This window comes from Carassius gibelio, chromosome B14 (assembly GCF_023724105.1).
Source record: "Carassius gibelio isolate Cgi1373 ecotype wild population from Czech Republic chromosome B14, carGib1.2-hapl.c, whole genome shotgun sequence".
NCBI lineage: Eukaryota > Metazoa > Chordata > Actinopteri > Cypriniformes > Cyprinidae > Carassius > Carassius gibelio.
The window spans coordinates 12482288-12500694 of record NC_068409.1 but is presented as its reverse complement, the minus strand read 5'-3'; the positions used below and the strand labels follow the sequence as shown (position 1 = coordinate 12500694).

Sequence of the window (18407 nt, the reverse complement as noted above, 5' to 3'; positions counted from 1 at the left end):
TATGTACATAAAGAACTGTCTTCAGATGTATGCAATCATGACACCTTGTGTTTGATCATGCAAATGCCTAATTCAGATAAACACCATCTGAGGTTTTTTTTTTTTTTTCAGATGTTAGCGGATGAATTAAAGAGTTTAGTGTGTCATACAGCTCTGGCCAAGTTACAATAAAATGTAGGTCTGAGCACAAATGACATGAAAGTGATCAAAGACAGTATTTTATGCAGTGACTTTTGAATTAACACCAGCTTAGCACATGCATGAGTGCAGGTACACAGTTTGTCAGGGTAAAATGCTGCTGTGCCAGATGAAAGGCAGAACCTGGCTTAGTTCTCAGTGTGGCCTCCAGCTCTGACTTTTTAGCAGGAGAAAATCCCTCCGTTCCCTCACAGCCTTTTAATTCTCTGAAAAGAAAAACAGACAGAATAGACAACTACCATATGTTTTTCTTGCTCCCCTCTGCACCTCTCATCCCTTGCATCTTTCTATTTTCCGGGCTGTGAGATGTGCGATTCGTCTTTTTATTACAGTTTGTTTACATGGAAATAAACACATCAACACCTCCTAATGTAGTGAAGGTCATAAAGCCACCTCACACTGTCACATTGACTGCAGTCACAGTGATAATATTATTAAACACTTCATTTGATTTAGAGACTATGCAATTCATTTTCACAAATTGGACGTGCGGAAATTGTGACCTGCTAGTCAGGTCGCCTGTGGATTGATGGCTTTATTCAGCACCAGGTTTGAAGGTGATAAAAACCCATCATACATAGGGAGTTTTATAATTAAGTTGTATTCGGATATTACGGTCTTTCTTGTTTATCCAGAGCCTTGTCTCTGCCTTTGGCTAATTAATTCATAACCTTTTACATCTAAACATTAAAATTGGGCCTATCTGACTGATGTTATCCGGTTGCTATGCAATGTGTGCTGCGTAGCGACAGCAGTTCCTTCGCCGTGGGGTCGTCACGCACATCTGTGAGCCTGTCCTGAAATGCACACACACGCGCTCATACCCCAGCCGCTCCGCCTCATGGAGGGCTGATCCCAGCCCCTCTGCCACCCCGGGGCTCACCGAGGGACACACAATCTGTCCAATGTCAAAACTCATATCCTCAGTCCTGTCACTCATCCTGTAAACACACTCACACTAACTTTCAGGGCGTCTCAATGAACTTTAATCTTCTTTTGACATTTAGGAAGAGTGCTTGATCTGATATAGAGTTCTATGTTTCTGCTGTGAAATTCATTTTCTAGACAATGATGAATAATTGTGACATGTATGATATGATATACAAATAAATAAATAAATGTGTGTGTGTTTGTGTGCGTGTGTGTACTTGTTTATACTACATTGTGGGGACCAAATGTCCCCATAAGGATAGTAAAACCTGAATTTTTAATAAATAATAAATAAAAACATTATTAAAAATTGTAAATGATGTTTACCTGCAAGCTTAACAATGTAAACAGGTTTCTTGTAAGGGGTAGGTTTAGGGTTAGGGGATAGAAAATATTGTTTGGACATTGTAAAAATAATAGAAGTCTATGGAAAATCCAGACAATTCACAGAAATAAATGTGTGTGTGTGTGGCTGCATTTATCTAATAAAAACAAAGAAAAGCAGAAATATTATGAAATATTGTTCTAATGTAGAATAACTATTTTCTGTTTTAATATAATTTATTTTTGGATTTTTTTGTAATTTAAAAAATATATATATATATATATACATAACGGTAATATTGTGTAATATTGTGAAATATTATAAATATTATTACAGTATTAAGTATCCTATTTTCTGTTTTAACAGATTTGAAAAATGTCATTTATTCTTGTTAAAACTGAATTTTCAGCAGTCATTACTCAGTGACACTAGTGTCACGTGGTTGTCTATATAAAAAAACAAAAAAAACAAGGATGTATTCTAGCTCAAAATTCAATACAAATATTGATAACAAAATGTCTATTATTTATTGACAGAGTTGGTTAATCTGAACTGTCACTATAGGGCGGTAATGTTAAATTGATAATGTCACAGTGGTAGAATATCGGTTTGCCTGATATCGGTCCATGCAGTTTACTTTTCAACTAGCATATCTATTTCGCAAAAATATATTTATGTAAACTCAAAAATATATTTATGTCATATCTCTACAGATTAATGTTGATTTTATACACTAACATCACATTCTTTTTGTTTGTTCTTTCGACTAGCTTTGTATTCGTTCATTTATTCATTCAGGAGGTAATAAAGCAGCTTCCATCTTAAATGCAGGAAGAGATATCATTTCTTAAAAGCCTATCAGCGCCACAATAAATAGTAAACAGTAACTGTTTCAAAGAGAGGAACAGCTTGCTCATCGCTTAGAGGCTCCCTGATGTTTTAACCTGGGATAAACATGACTCACGTTTCTGTGCGTTCCTCCCTCCAGCCCCGCTAAAACCTGACTCTCGCAGCACAAACTACCGTATGCGTACTTAAAGTGTGTTTGCTGAGGCAATCGTCATTATTATTATAGCTCATACCTAAGGTTAGGAGTTTCTTCAAACATAAGAAGCATTAAACCTTAATGTGTGACTCACTCAAGGGACGTTCACCCAAAAACATTAAAATTCTGTCATCATTTAGGCTACACATAACCCCCCATAAACACTAACCCCCCCCCCCCCCCCCCCCCCCTGTGGAACATAAAAAAAAATATTTTGACGTCTTGGTAAAGAAACAGTTTAAATTCACATTGACTTCCACTGTATTTTGTATCCAATTGAAAAAGAAATTTAGCCTACAAAATATGTTACTGGTATGCACACTTTAAGTACTTGATTTAAAAGGTCCAAAAGTTTAAGATTCCAGCCCAGTGACGCTTTTGTACCTTTTTTTCTGACAGTGTAGCCATATAATAAAAGTCAAGGGGAAACTGTTTGATTACTGACATTCTACAAAACATCTTCTTTAATGTAGAAATAAACTTGCAGAGGTTTGGAACCACATGAGGGTGACATAAATGATGTCATAATATTCATTTTTGGTTGGAGTATCACTTTAAAATTGTGCAACAAATATGAATGACACCTCAAATCTATTAGGCCGAAAAATATTGCATGGACCTACTGGAGCCTCTGATGAAGTCTGAAATGACATTTCTAATTTATGAGCTCATGTGCATTTGTGTGTGTTTTAATAGTTGGACTTGTCCCTGCTTAGCACATGAATTGTTTTGTGTTTTTATTTTAGTTTTTGTGCCACATGCTTTTATTTGCTGGCTGATTGCATGTGCAGTGGTGTGTCTGTGTGTGTGTGTGTGTGTGTGTGTGAAACATATGTGAAAGTGATACATATGAACACTAGCAATCAAGGTGAACAGACGCTGCTAATTCAGGTTGCTGATAAAATGTGTCGATGGTCCTTTGTAGGGTTTTCATTACTGTAGCAGAGTCGTGCATCTGTGTTTTCTGAAGCATGCTGGTCAATATTAGTACTAGAGTCTATCTCAAAAGGACATGTTTGTTCTTCCTCCACCTCACCCTCCTCCTTTTCTCTGCCATCCCTCTCTCTCTCGCTCTGTTGTGATGGGTTTGATGCTGACAGCCAAGAAAAAGCCTTTCTACAGGATACACTTTACAATAAGGTTCCATTTGTTGACACTAATGCTAAAACACTTATCAATATTAGTTAAAGTTAACTTCTACATTTACTAATATAGTTTCCAAATGTTTTCTTAAGCTGAGCCCCATGAAATATTTACTAATTGAAGTTAATATTTCAATAATTTAACACCACCTTCATGTTCGCAAGATAATTATAGTTAATATTACTGACCACCATAAAATAATAAAATAAATGTTAAGTTAAATACAACTTGAGGCAAACAATTACTTTAAATAATTTAGACATTAAAAAACAATAACTAAAGAAAATGGCAAAAACACACAACAAATAACTAAAACTTTAACTAAATTATAATATAAAAACCAAAAACTAATTCAAAATATTGATATAATAGTATCCAAATTATACTAAAATAACACTAGTTCACAGTTCCTTTGATGTTGGTTAATGGTAACATAACATGCAAATAATGTACATGAAAGTATGTTTAGTAGAAGTTATCAAACTTGTGATTTTTCCCTGACAGATGAATAAAACAGGCTTCCATTGTTCTGGCCTGCTTGTGGGACATCTCTGCATCTAAGCAAGATTATATGGCATGAAAATTGACTAAGGATTTCATCCACTCTGCTGTGGTCAGATAAAGCTCTTCTGTGGCTGTACGGCCAGCAGGGGTCAGGACGAGCTACTTTCCCTCAAACCATCCAGATCCTTAATCAGGGGCCCGCAACCACACATGCCAATAACTTCATGCATTACTAACAAGCATTTACACACATTTATTTGATCTTCTTGCATAAATCACTGTGCTTTTGCATATTTGGCCCTAGGTCATTAACAAACAATGGCAGTTGTTGCCTAATGGATAGATAGGTGGACTTGTAACCTGAAGGTCTGGGGTCTGAGTCTCAGGTCCGGCAGGGATTGTATGTGGGAGTGAATGCTTCATCCTCAATACCAAGACTGAGGTGAGACCCTTGACCCCACAGCACTGAAACCTCAACTGCTGCTTGGGGTGTGTGTTTGTTTACCACTCCATACGTCATGCCCTTTCCTTTCCATATACTCTATCAGAGGAATATGAAACTTAATTTCCAAGTAATTAAAACTTCTACCAGACAAAGACAAAGTCTTTCAGTGTTAACAAGTTGTACTGTCATCATATGCTGAAATAATAATAATAAAAAATAAGCTGGGTTATTCTGAATGTGACAGGATGAAATGTTTTAAACCCAAATGTTTGGGTTATGAGGTTTTCTCATTAGCTTTAAGATTCAACAGGACTTTTCTATAATAGCTACAATAACCGAATAAACAGATTTCCTGCTTATTTTATTTGACAAGGTAGATATGTTCTGCTTTACCTGCCAGGCAAATAAATAAATAAATGAATAATATTATTAATTAAACATGGCTACAGTTTTGTCTTTTCATTATTATTGTTACAGTAGTGATGTGATGGTGAATTAATCAGAATTTGTGGACACATAAATGATTGTTTTAATTAAAATGAATTTTTCAGTTCAATTGTTTTCATTTTCTGTTCAAATTTGTCTTCGGCACTGGACTAAAAAAGACATTATTTATATAGTGTTAGAGAGAAAATCACTACATATTTGATATCGGTGATGTTCAGGTGGGTTATTATTATTTTTGTATTGTATTAAATATAATTTTATATCTAATATGTATATACACACATACACGCCAAAATGGCAATAAAATATATTGATATTTTAGCCAGTAAAGCATTTAACAGCATATTTTTGTTTACTGCTCTAATTAAAATGATTGATCGTGTTCATAGAATGACTCATATATGACAAACAAAGCTTTGAACTTGTTTAGCTCTCTCTTGCCAACTGTTTATTTGTTACACGGTTCATGTAATGCTGTTTTATGCCTATAATTTACTGCCAGTCAAAAGAGTCTAACAAGTATGTGTGAGAGATAAACATAAACAAACAAACAAACAAAAAACTTTATATTTTGTGTGCATTTGTGTAGCACAGAGACATAAAGTTGTTCTCTATCTGTGAGGGAGACATTCAAACGGGCCGTAAACTAAACACATCTGCCAACTTCCTCTTTTGGCCTCAGGTTATCAAAGCCCTGCAAAGCCAGTGATGTATAAAAAATCAGTTTGGAGATTTTCTCCACTTTCCCTTCATAACCTTGAAGATGAGAAAATATTTTATTCAGTGGATTTAGTCGTTTTAATATACCGTGTACATCCCCGCTGCTCGAGCTTATGTATATGTGTAGTGTTAGTTTGCATGTCAAAAATAGATTGCAAGAGATGAGAATAATGTTTATAATTGCAAAGGCCTTTGTGTTTATCTGTGTGTGCGTGTGTGTGTTTAACATGGAGAACTGGTGTAGTGTGAATTGCAGTAATTGCCTTGTTTGTTTTGTTTTGGCTGGTTCTGTGAGCTGGTAAGCCACTGCTTCACTGCCTCTGATTGTTTGTCATTTGCCATTTCAAGTGGAACTAACAAGCGTACAAACCGAGTGGGATCGAGATATTGTGTGTGTGCGTGTGTGTGTGCGTGCGTTTGTAATACTCTGAAGAAAATATATTGTCTCTTTTTTTCTCTTCTCTCATCAAGCGAAATATTCCTTCCACCTACGGACATTTTAATTTGTTACGACGTCCACATCTCTGTCATGTACACAGAGCCGGCTGATTATATGCCGGGCAGTAGTTGATGCGTGTGCGCGCGCGCTTGCCTTCGCTTTAGTGTGACACCTGAGTCACTGGAAGTACATTATCGCTAATGTCCACTTCTGTGAAGTGACCTCATAAATGACCGCTCGGCTACACTGGCAGTGAGATAAGAGTCTGATAGTGGAGTGCCACTGAAAAGGTCACAGCTATCGTAAAGCAATGATGGGCTGAGCGAGGGATGAGTGGAGAGGAAGAGAAAGAGAGAGCCAGAGAAGACAGACGAATGGAAAGATCTTTGTGATGATGATGAAGGGAAGAAATTGCAAGTGAGAAACGGTGTGGAAACAGGGGAAGGTAAAACATAAACATATGTTTAATAAAATGGACAATGCATTGAAGAACTTTTGGCGCGCTCTTTTGATTCGGACTATTAAGCATTCACACTAGCAATCAAGCACAAAACCGCAACCCTGGCAACACCCCAAACCATTACAGTTTTGATGAGTAGCTTACTAAAAGTAGCAAAGAATATTGTTCTGTAGTCTGACACATTAATTATTGTCAGAGTGTAGCTTTTCCATTAGCGAAACCTTCATGGTGAAGTAGCGCGACCGAGGAGAAGAAAACACTATCACCTAAACGGTCCTCCTCATAGCGTTGGCATGTCCGGTTCATTTCAGAGAAATCGATTCGTCGTAAATGCTCCTCTCTGATGCTGCGCTGGAAAGTCTGATTCATTCTAATGAATCAGTTCGTTCTAAATGTTCCTCTCATTCATAATGAATCGGTCCAAATAATTTCAGTTAATGAATCTCTTCATATGTCGTGTTGGAAAGTCTGATTCTTTCAAGTGGATCGATTCGTCCTAAATGAACCACTCCTCTCATATGTGACCCTGGACCACAAAACCAGTGTTAAAGCTGCAGTAGGTAACTTTTGTAAAAATGTATTTTTTACATTTTTGTGAAACCTGTCATTATGTCCTGACAGTAGAATATGAGATATATAATCTGTGAAAAAATCAAGCTCCTCTGGGTCCTCCAAGTGGCCCTATTGCCATGTGCAGAAATACACCGCTCCCAGTAAGAAACAACCAATCAGAGCTGCGGTCCGTAACTTTTTTTGTGTTCAAGATTTACGAAATGTATATAATAAGCAAGTACACCATAAATCCATTTTCCAAACTGAATCCTGAATCACTGGGGTACACCTATAATAATTATTTATATTCTGACTATTTTAGATTGCTTCAGGTGTACCGCGGCGGAGTAACCCAGTACCTTTGTGATTCTTCATAGACATAAACAGAGAAGTAGCTCCGGCTACAATGTTCTTCCGCAAGACGCAAGAAGTTCTGTTTATTAACTGCTAGAGTGGTTATGCTAAAGAGATTTATACATCACCTGAAAGCTGAATAAATACGTTTTCCATCGATGTATGGTTTATTAGGATCGGACAATATTTGGCCGAGATACAACTAGCTATTTGAAAATCTGGAATCTGAGGTTGTAAAAAAATCTAAATACTGTGAAAATCACCTTTGAAGTTGTCCAAGTGAATTCTTAGCCATGCATATTACTAATCAAAAATTAAGCTTTGATATATTTACAGTAGAAAATTTACAAAATATCTTCATGGAACATGATCTTTACTTAATATCCTAATGTTTTTTGGCTTAAAAGAAAAATATATAATTTTGACCCATAGGCTACTATGTTTTTTTTGACTATTGCTAAAAATATACCACAGCGACTTAAGATTGGTTTTGTGGTCCAGGGTCACATATGTACAGTAGCTGGTTAGTCTGATTCATTCCAATAAATCAGTTTATATATATATATATATATATATATATATATATATATATATATATATATATATATATATATATATATACTATATATAAATATATATACTGTATATATATATATATATATATATATATATATATATATAGTGATGGATTGTCTCATCATTTTAGTAAATCAGTTTAACCCTAAATGGCTCTCTCTCACACGTTGTGTTGGAAAGTCTGATTCGTTCTAATTAATCGGTTTGTCCTAAATGGTCCGCCCTTTTATATATTGAGATGGAAAGTCAGTGTAATAATCAAATCTCCATATTCATCGGGAAGAAGGAGGCGGGAACCGGCGCACAATCAAAACTCATTTTAATATTCAAAAGTAAATACAAAACGGCGCACCAGCCCCTCACGGACGACTGGTGCGCATAAATAAAAACCAAAACATAAAGTAATATCCCAGGCCTGGTCCTCTCTCGTCCTTCACGGTCGTCGCTCCAGTTTTATATCCTTCCATCTCCTACGTGGGACTCAATACTAGCGGTGGGGCTCAGGTGTAGCTCATCTCCAATCACTACACCTGGCCTCACTCCTCGTTCCCACGCCTCTCGGCCCCGCCCCACTCGCCACATACCCCCATCGCCCCTCGCAGGCCGGGGGGTACTCCCGAGACTGCGCTCTACTCCCCCCCCCCCCCCTTCCCTCCGGGGGAGACCGCTCACGGGGACCTGCGGGAACCTGGGGGGTAGGACAGACGAGGCGAGAGAAAAGGAGATGGAAGGAGGAGCGACAGGGACGAGAGAGGGGAGAGAGGAAGAAAAAAAAAAAAATCCGGTTCCCAGACGCACTGCTGCTCGGCCCTCCACCAGCTGGGTGATCTCCTCCGCGGTGCCTGTCGGTGGCACTGGACGGCCCTCGGCGGACGGCGCGACACTCCTCCGCCGCCCGATGGACGGCGACGGCTCCTCCGATTTTGGGCAGCGGCAGGAGTCCCCCGTTCCCTGCCCCTCCGGATTCCTTCACGGAGGCGGCAGGCTCCGGCCCCCTGGCGAACGGCGCCGACTCCTCCGCTCCCTCACGGACGGCAGCCGCCCCTCCTTGTCGTGGGCGGTCGGCAGCGAGCTCGCCCGTCCCCGGCAACTCGCTCCAGCCCACCGCCTCGAGCGTCCCTGGCGGCACATACCTCGCCTGCTCGAGGGCACCGCGGATTCACCACAGCGGCGAGGGATCTTCAGCAGCACGTCCCTCCTTCTCCCGGGTTTCGGCACCACTGTAATAATCAAATCTCCATATTCATCGGGAAGAAGGAGGTGGGAACCGGCGCACAATCAAAACTCATTTTAATATTCAAAAGTAAATACAAAACGGCGCACCAGCCCCTCACGGACGACTGGTGCGCATAAATAAAAACCAAAACATAAAGTAATATCCCAGGCCTGGTCCTCTCTCGTCCTTCACGGTCGTCGCTCCAGTTTTATATCCTTCCATCTCCTACGTGGGACTCGATACTAGCGGTGGGGCTCAGGTGTAGCTCATCTCCAATCACTACACCTGGCCTCACTCCTCGTTCCCACGCCTCTCGGCCCCGCCCCACTCGCCACAGTCAGATTCATTTCTAAATGTTTTTTCTCATACTGTATTTTGAGTTAGAAAGTCTGATTGATTCTTGTCAATTGGTCCGTTCTAAAAGGCCCGTTCTTTCTTATGTAGTGTTGGAAATTCTGAATCATTCTAGAGAATCGGGTCATGCGATGATTCATGCAAATGAATGAATTAACAACTTCAGCTCCCTTTACTATGAACTGTATTTTCAGCTTGGTTATAGAGACCATATTTGATTTAGTATACATATAGCCTACTTTTAAGATTTGATACTGTAACCCTAATTGCAACTGTCCATTCAAAAATTGAAAATTACACATCATAATGTATTTAACTACTTTTTCTTGAAGCTTTTAATGCAGCTAACAACCTCCCCAATACATCTTGACTGCAGTTTACTGAGAATTGTTATTAGGTTATAACTTGACAAGCTCACAGTTTCAAAGTAGTTTCAAGTTTAAACACTTTTTTTTAAAAAGTGTAAAAATCTAGTTACATCTGCTCTTTGAAAAAGGGGGATAAAGCTGCATCTTGCATTTGAAAAGAGGACAGTATGACCAGACTGCATGAAAATAAGAGAGAACAAAAGAAAAAGTGAAGTGTGGCTCTCCGGCCACTAAAAAGCCCAACCAGATGGAAGCACTCAGTGTGACACTCCAGAGCTGTGACATCATCAGGGCAATGGCTCTGTATGGCATTTACTCTGATTAGTTAAATGGCCATAATTGTCCGCTCAGCAAACCACTCGCACAGACACACACGCACACAGATGACCGTGCAGGCTGTTGCACTGCAGTAATCAACCGAATGTGTATCTTCATAAGCCTCCTGATTATAGACCCAGTTGTTGGGCCAAGTCAGACCACTTGGACAAATCAAATTCTCATTAAAGTTTCATTCGCAAATCCTGAAATTGGAACAGAAATACAGCCTTGGTATATCTCTGTAGTCCTGCCAACTAAACTTCAGAATCTAAAGTTCTAACGGTGTTGTTCTCGTTGTATCCACGGTCTGGACAGCTCATGGCCCTTATGGGATTTCTCTGTATGGAGTTTTGTAAACAAACTGAAACGGAATACCCTGTGAACTCTCTCAATGAAGTCTCGCCTGTTCCCATATTTATGTTTTGTAGCACTGTTAAATATTGTTTTGTGGGTGATCTCAATACTTATATCCAGATTACCTGGGTTTGTTCAATATTATAATTAAATATAACATTAATTTATATGGGTTTTAAACAGAAACAGATATACAAAAAGCAGTGGAATTTCGCAGCTTGATTTTATTAGATTTTTTATTAAATGTTATTTTAACATTTGTTCACACCAAGGACGTTAACTATAATGATAAAGGTATAGTTTATAAATGGTTATAAACTTAAAGTAATGGCACCATAACGATGAGGGCACTGAGGAACATTTAGAAAGATTTATTCCAGCTGATGAATGATAAAACAATGATAGCCAACCAGAATCCATCCTGCTTCTGAAGAGATTTAAAGCTACAGACGGCAAACCTGCAGCGTCTGTCTACAGTAAACAGAATGAAATCATTCAATGCTGTGGACGCTATAGTTATTGCTCTGCTGTGAATGGGCCTTTGCGCCCTTACATAGGTTCTCAGTAGTACAAAAAAACACCATAGGATAATTTTCATAAATTTTGTAAATATGCTAAGCTGAAGAACATAAGAGTTTTTTTTTATCTTAAAAAATTAAAGCCTAAAAGAGTTAATTATTATTTGGTAAACTTATGAACCGTTTTTAAACCACTGAGTGATTAAACCACAGTTTGACTGTCCTTTATCTCACTTTTTTAATCGCCGTAACATTTTACTATTGCTGAAAGATTCACTTGCAAACTTAGATACTTGCAGAGCAGGCTGAATTTCTCTAGCCTATAGGAGCACCGACCCAGCTCTCCAGAAGGCTGGTCAGGGATTTTGCATGGATGCCACAGAGAAAGGCCGAGCCAATCACAGGGAGGCAGCTGCATGTAAAATTCGCCGCTGAGTTTGAGGACTGGATTGAGCACATTGTGCTGTGGGACAACAGGAATCAAGCATCTGGGGTCGCTCTCACATATACTGTATTAAACTGATGCGCACTAATGCGCACACTGGCACATCTGACGCGCGCCTTCGGTTACGCTTCTATCACGGTGAGACGCGTTTAAATCGAGGATTATTATTTTAGACAGACTCCGATCGTGAGTATAACGGACATCAGCTGCGTTTGACAGTTTGTAATTTCCCCCGTTTGTTTGTTGTGTGAAATCATTGCTCCTCGGACACCCCTTACGCATTAGAAAGCTTCCGATATCGCACAAGTTTGTAACTGGAACTGGTTTTCGGACACGTCGTTTTGGAGATTTGTATCATTCGGACGGTGGTCCTCTTGTATGGATGTAGTGACTCGGACTGAGTCGGACCGATCCGGGGGTTCCAGACGCGCTTCCCCGAGATTCCCCAGCAGCATCACCGTCCAGCCGAGCGCATCCAGCAGCAGTCGACATGATCCTTCTGGGAATACTTCTAAATCTGTTCGTCATTAAGGGTAAGACTCTTAGAAACAGCCTCTATGACTTATTTTGACACATTAGGGTCAAACTTTAAATGGCAGTGTTTATGCATTACATTTACATGAATACATAAGTATTTACATCGCATATTTACTTAAATTAATGAACAGCCTGAAAAATATTCAGCTGTTTTGTAGAGCTGCCTTCATAAACAATTTATTTGTATAACTATTGTGATTCATTATATTTACATATATACAGTAATATAAAGGTGAGGTGAAAGATGAATGCAAACTATAGGGACTACCTACTATAGAAAAACCATGGTATTGTACATATTCTAATGAAAAAGATAGATAGATAGACAGATAGATAGATAGATAGATAGATAGATAGATATTTTTATGAATGGCTCTTTGGTGGTGAACTTAACTAAATGATACTATTGTAAAACCATGGTATTGTAAATTGAAGTATTGTCTGAGGGAAAATATGATAGAAAAGACAGCTAGCTAGATAGATAATAAATTTTTGGGTTGCGTTAACAGGCAGAAATATACAGTATAGAGCATAACACAATACATATAGAAAGATTAGAGACATCTACATTATAAACAATTTAAACAATACACAATATATTACAGACAAACAGACCAAGTTAGAAGAATGAGCACAACAGATATCATAAACAGATATCATAAACAAGTTTTTATCGTACACATATACATTTTTACTGGTTGCACGCGGTATGCTGTGTATTGGATGTATTATACACATTTTGCATGCATTATATTATATATGTCATGTATAGGTCATACCATCAGTGGTGGACAGTAACGGAGTAGCTTTACTTCGTTACTGTACTTAAGTACATTTTTCAAGTATCTGTACTTTACTGGAGTAGTTTTATTTTGTGCAACTTTTACTTTTACTTCACTACATTCCAAAGCAAAAAATCGTACTTTTTACTTCACTACATTTCATAAAACATATCGTTACTCCCTATATCACGTGCTCCGACACGCAGAAGCGGTGTCTGATTCATCATGAACGAACTGAGTCTTTTCAAAAGAAACTTTTAAATCGGATCGCGAATCGCACCAAACGATTCGTTTACGAATTAGAATGATCCGATTGCAGCTGTTCTGGAGTCGACCACTCACTGATTCAAATGAACCGTTTAGTGCGAGTCACCAGAAGTAAGAAGAACCGGGAGATCTTGTGAGCGCGTGTGCGTCTGATGTTGCTAAAAGTAAGTTATGTCGAAATTTTGGATTAATTATTGTAACTGAAAATCATATTTAGGTCAAAACTGTCAGTTGTTTGGGAACTAAATCCGTTGTAAAGAGAGATCTATTTAAGCCCACTCAAATGCTCGAGTGCAGACGATGCAGACACATCAATTTTAGGTAAAACAACAACAACAACAAAAACCTTAAAACAACACAGATTAAATACAATAACTCATGCATGTTCAAATTCACCGCTGCCGTAATGTTAACAGTTTTATTAAAATGTCCTTTGTGACGTCTGTTTTTATATTGTTTATCGACAGTAACGTTATACATATGTATATTGTTTGGATTAACTAGAAGAGTAGACAGACATGAATGTTCATCGTACTGAAAATAAGTAAATATTGTTAGCTGATGCTAACTGTCTAGCTAACAAGCTTGTTGGTGCTAAGTTGATGTAATTTTTATAAATGTCCAAATATTTTTATTCAGCCACACACACACACACACACACACACACACACACACACATATATATATATATATATATATATATATATATATATATATATATATATATATATATATATATATATATATAAATAGATTACATCTGGTTAGAAAAGAAAGGATGTGATGTTCAGAACATGGTAACTACAGTAATTATCAAAGTGGGAAGAGATGCACCCCGTTTGGCCGGGGGGTTTTACACCACAGACAAGATTTGAGAAGGAAAAAATCAATATGAATTTTCTTCCTAACTTCAGGCCTTATTATCATGTCATATATACAGTACAGACCAAAAGTTTGGACACACCTTCTCATTCAAAGAGTTTTCTTTATTTTCATGACTATTAAAATTGTAGATTCACACTGAAGGCATCAAAACTATGAATTAACACATGTGGAATTCTATACATGTATAACAAAAAAGTGTGAAACAACTGAAAATATGTCATATTCTAGGTTCTTCAAAGTAGCCACCTTTTGCTTTGATTACTGCTTTGCACACTCTTGGCTTTCTCTTGATGAGCTTCAAGAAATGGTCTTCCAACAGTCTTGAAGGAGTTCCCCGAGAGATGCTTAGCACTTGTTGGTTCTTTTGCCTTCTGTCTGAGGTCCAGCTCACCCCTAAACCATCTCGATTGGGTTCAGGTCCAGTGACTGTGGAGGCCAGGTCATCTGGCGCAGCACCCCATCACTCTCCTTCTTGGTCAAATAGCCCTTGATGCCTTCAGTGTGACTCTACAATCTTCATAGTCATGAAAATAAAGAAAACTCTTTGTATGAGTTTTCCAAACTTTTGGTCTGTACTGTAACTTTGATGTTCTGTAAAACAACTAACTTTAAAATACTTTTTTCTTACTGGTGAAAATCAGACGGTCATCTCTGTTTTCTCTCGGGTACATCACAGTGTAAGCTTCACAGTGAACATTACTCTCATCAGCGTAGTCCATATCAACAACAAAAATATTTTGACTCCATATAGTGGTTATTTTGGAAAAAAATCCCAGGTATTTTGAGCAGTAGGATTATAAAAAAATGTGCTAATATAAAATTAAATTAAGTAGCCTATGTAAAATTGCAAACATCTATCTTGCAGTACTTTTTTACTTAAGTACATAAAAAATTGAGTACTTTTGTACTTTCACTTGAGTAAGATTGAAAAAGGAGTACTTTTACTTTTACTGGAGTAATATTTTACCATATGTATCTGTACTTTTACTCAAGTACTTGACTTGTGTACTTCGTCCACCACTGCATACCATAACGTGCAGATCATCTGTAAAAGCCATAACAGCAGTGATTAAATTACAATTGCATGGAAACTTATTGCACAGGTGTGTTTTAGGGTGACCGCTGTGCCATGTGCTCGTGCTGAAACAATAGAAAGGGTTTCATTTTCTAGAGTGCTGTACACTGAGCAGAACAGATGTGTCTGTCACTCCCTCACATATGTTTGTACTTGCTTATTACATTTAACAAACACTGCACACTTTTAAGAGTATCCCCAATACCACCGGATTATCTTTTTATGCAGCTTGTAACAATAGCACAACCCTTTATGTTGTAAAACCAACATAAAGAGCATAAAAGAGCTTAACTAGTAAAATCACTTACTGTTAAATGTGTACAAAAACAAAAATGACCTTTAAGAGACCCTCCTTTAATGTAGCACTCTGAGCTCATCATTATGCTTTCAACAATAGGTAATTATATTTCATTCATACACAGTACTTTTAATAGTTAAATACAACACTGAGATTTACAGCCAATTAGATGTACTTTACAGCCCTCTGTTTATTTTCTTCACACCTTTGAATCACAACAGCATAATAGTTTTAATATCTTAGACATTACAGGAGCTCTTCCGAGAATGATAATCCGGACATGCCAGGTCTAAAAATACAATTTCAGTCAACAAATACCTGTATGTTAGGAGACATCTGTCACAGTCAATATTATCCTAATTATCTGATGGCAGAAACGCACACAGATATAAACAGAGACAGATTAGGCTGGTAAAGGGCAGCTCCATGGTGTTCCTGTAGCACAGCAACCAGCATTTTAGGGATCTGACTTTCTTTCCCCACCTGGGACGACAGGGTGCAATATTGCAAGTGTCATGTGCGAGTGCTTTGTAGCCCAAGTGGCATTCATCATCATGAGTGGTGTTTGTCGCACCCTGGTGCCACGAGAACACGCTGTAATGTGTGCGCTGATCGACAGGTTTATTTATTAGCTGTGTTAATGATTGCAGATTTGATGTGCTCACTTGTGCTGTGTGTATCCCCGGGGGTCGGGTCGTATATCAGCCACACAAATCGCAAAGGGACCCCCTGACGGATATCAAGTGGCAAAAAGATTTAATTTCCACAGTGTATTTGCATAAAGATTCGCATGCTTGAATATGTTTTTAAGAGGCGACCTGAGGTGGAAAGATGTGTACAAACATACCAAGTCAAAGATTGACGGCCTTCGGGCAGGTGCGCATGTGCGAACTCGTGCCAGCCGCGTGCCCAGGTGTGTTTCAGAAAAGGTACGCGTGCGCTACTCTGGACTTTGGCAGCTTCAACTCATCTGCCAGCGACAGATGCTGACAGGTCTGGGAAAAACATGACTGGCAGATCCGCTACAAAAAAATGAGCATTTTAATCTTGTTTTTCAGTAGAATATCTAAACATTCTCAAATTACTGACTTGAGAAGCAAAATAAAAATGACATTTTAATTTGAAAAAGTTATCAAAATTAAGTGATTTTATGCTTAACCCCTGTCTTGTTATCCGGTCATCTTCATGTTATCATATTAGACTAATATATACAGACTTTATTCACACAGGGTATAACAGCATGGAAAATTGCATAAGTGTTTTAGTTTTTTTTTTTTTTTTTTTTTAGGATTGTTGCCCATCTTATTATACTTAAGGTGTTTCTCAGACAAAATTGACTGCCCTACAAAAAAACTAAAACCTAACAAACACTTATAAATCTCTCATTATATTGCAACCAAATATTGGATTCAAAGTTGTTTTCTGTTAATTAGCACAAGTGTTGCTTTTTGGACCTGACTGATCATAGAGCTCATTGATCTGTGCTTCTGCACCTCAGTTTTTGAGTGAACATTGCCAAAATCATCCGGAAATAATATTTTTGTGCATAAGCTCAGATCAGTGAGGCCTATGATCTGTCAGGTCCAAAAAGAAATGCAAAGCCTGCGCTAATTGAAAGAAAACAGGTATCTTTGATATCTTTGAACATTGACTTAATACCTAAAACAATTTTTGCTGCTCAAGTAAATGTATCTTCAGATACTCGGACTGTAAAACAAGTGAAAAAAATACTGAGTATGAAAATATTTTTTGTTGCGTAATGCTTTCTTCCTCATTTCTGCTTTTACCCAAATGAGATTCTTGTGGAAAGCATGAGCTGCACAAGTTAAGAAATGTTTTGGGATGCTTTAATACACACAGGTGAACCAGGCTTCGTCAGCGCATATACTAATTGCATGGAGAAAAATATGCCATAATGCATCCCAGCCAAGGACATACCCAGGGACAGGCAGACAGCCTAATTACAGCCATTTTTAGCTAATCAAAGAGGAATCGTAAGAAAACGGTTTCAACAAACCACGCTGGACTAGTTAACAAAAAGGTAGTCTTCCCTCCGGGCATGTTTTCTTCACATATGAGGGGACGTTTCGGGTCTTTTCAGGGTCACGTGTGTGTTTTGTTGATAACCAGGATTTGGAAAGGCAAACACGGTGACAGCAGATGGTGTTGGACTCTCTCGCCTATCCTGGAAGATTCAAGCCAAGCGACAGAATCAGAAAGAGCGCGTGCGAGCATGTGTGTGCGTGAGCTCCACTCGCACACGGCTTTTATGATGATGTTGTAGCCAATTTTCATTAAAGGCGCTGAGCGCTGTGATTTAGCGGCGAGGACCGTCTCAGCATCACATTCCTGCAGTGCACTCCTTCCTCCCGGGGCTTTTGGATTGTCTTCCGTTTCTCCTCTCTGTCAATCACACGGGCCCATCCGACCCGGTTCTTTTAATATCGCCGCCATGCTTTGATCTGACGTGTCACCAATAGTGAATAGATACGGCGCTGTGACCCACATTTGACAAAACCCTCAATGCAGCAAATAACAGTGTGTGCTGGAAGTCTATACAGCATATTTGCTGCCGGAAAGACACTTAAATATAGTGTTAATGGCTTCTTCTTTGTTCCTTGACATTTGTCATCCTTGCTGAAAAACAGTCATTCACTGTTTTAAATGGATATGAGGGTTTGTTTGTGTGTGTTTTTCTTGAGTAATTTGTCTAAATTGTTGGTTTAGGTCCTGAGATGCAGCATGCTGTAATTTAGCTGATGGATACTTCAGTTTTGTGTGGATCGACAGAAGAGACGTTTTCTTGATATGCATCTTGATATAGTGGAGCTCGGTTTACCACAGAGGTTCAG

General features: G+C 38.4%; 1 protein-coding gene across 1 annotated transcript in view; it reads left to right on the top strand.

The window, feature by feature from the left end:
* The first annotated feature begins 11679 nt into the window (after positions 1 to 11679).
* LOC127970875 (GDNF family receptor alpha-4-like) overlaps positions 11680 to 18407 on the top strand; it is a 33191-nt gene continuing 26463 nt past the window's right edge. Inside the window, exon 1 of the mRNA XM_052573567.1 lies at positions 11680 to 12244. Coding sequence (XP_052429527.1) covers positions 12202 to 12244 — 43 coding nt within the window. The 5' untranslated portion in view covers positions 11680 to 12201. The remainder of the gene's footprint in view (positions 12245 to 18407) is intronic.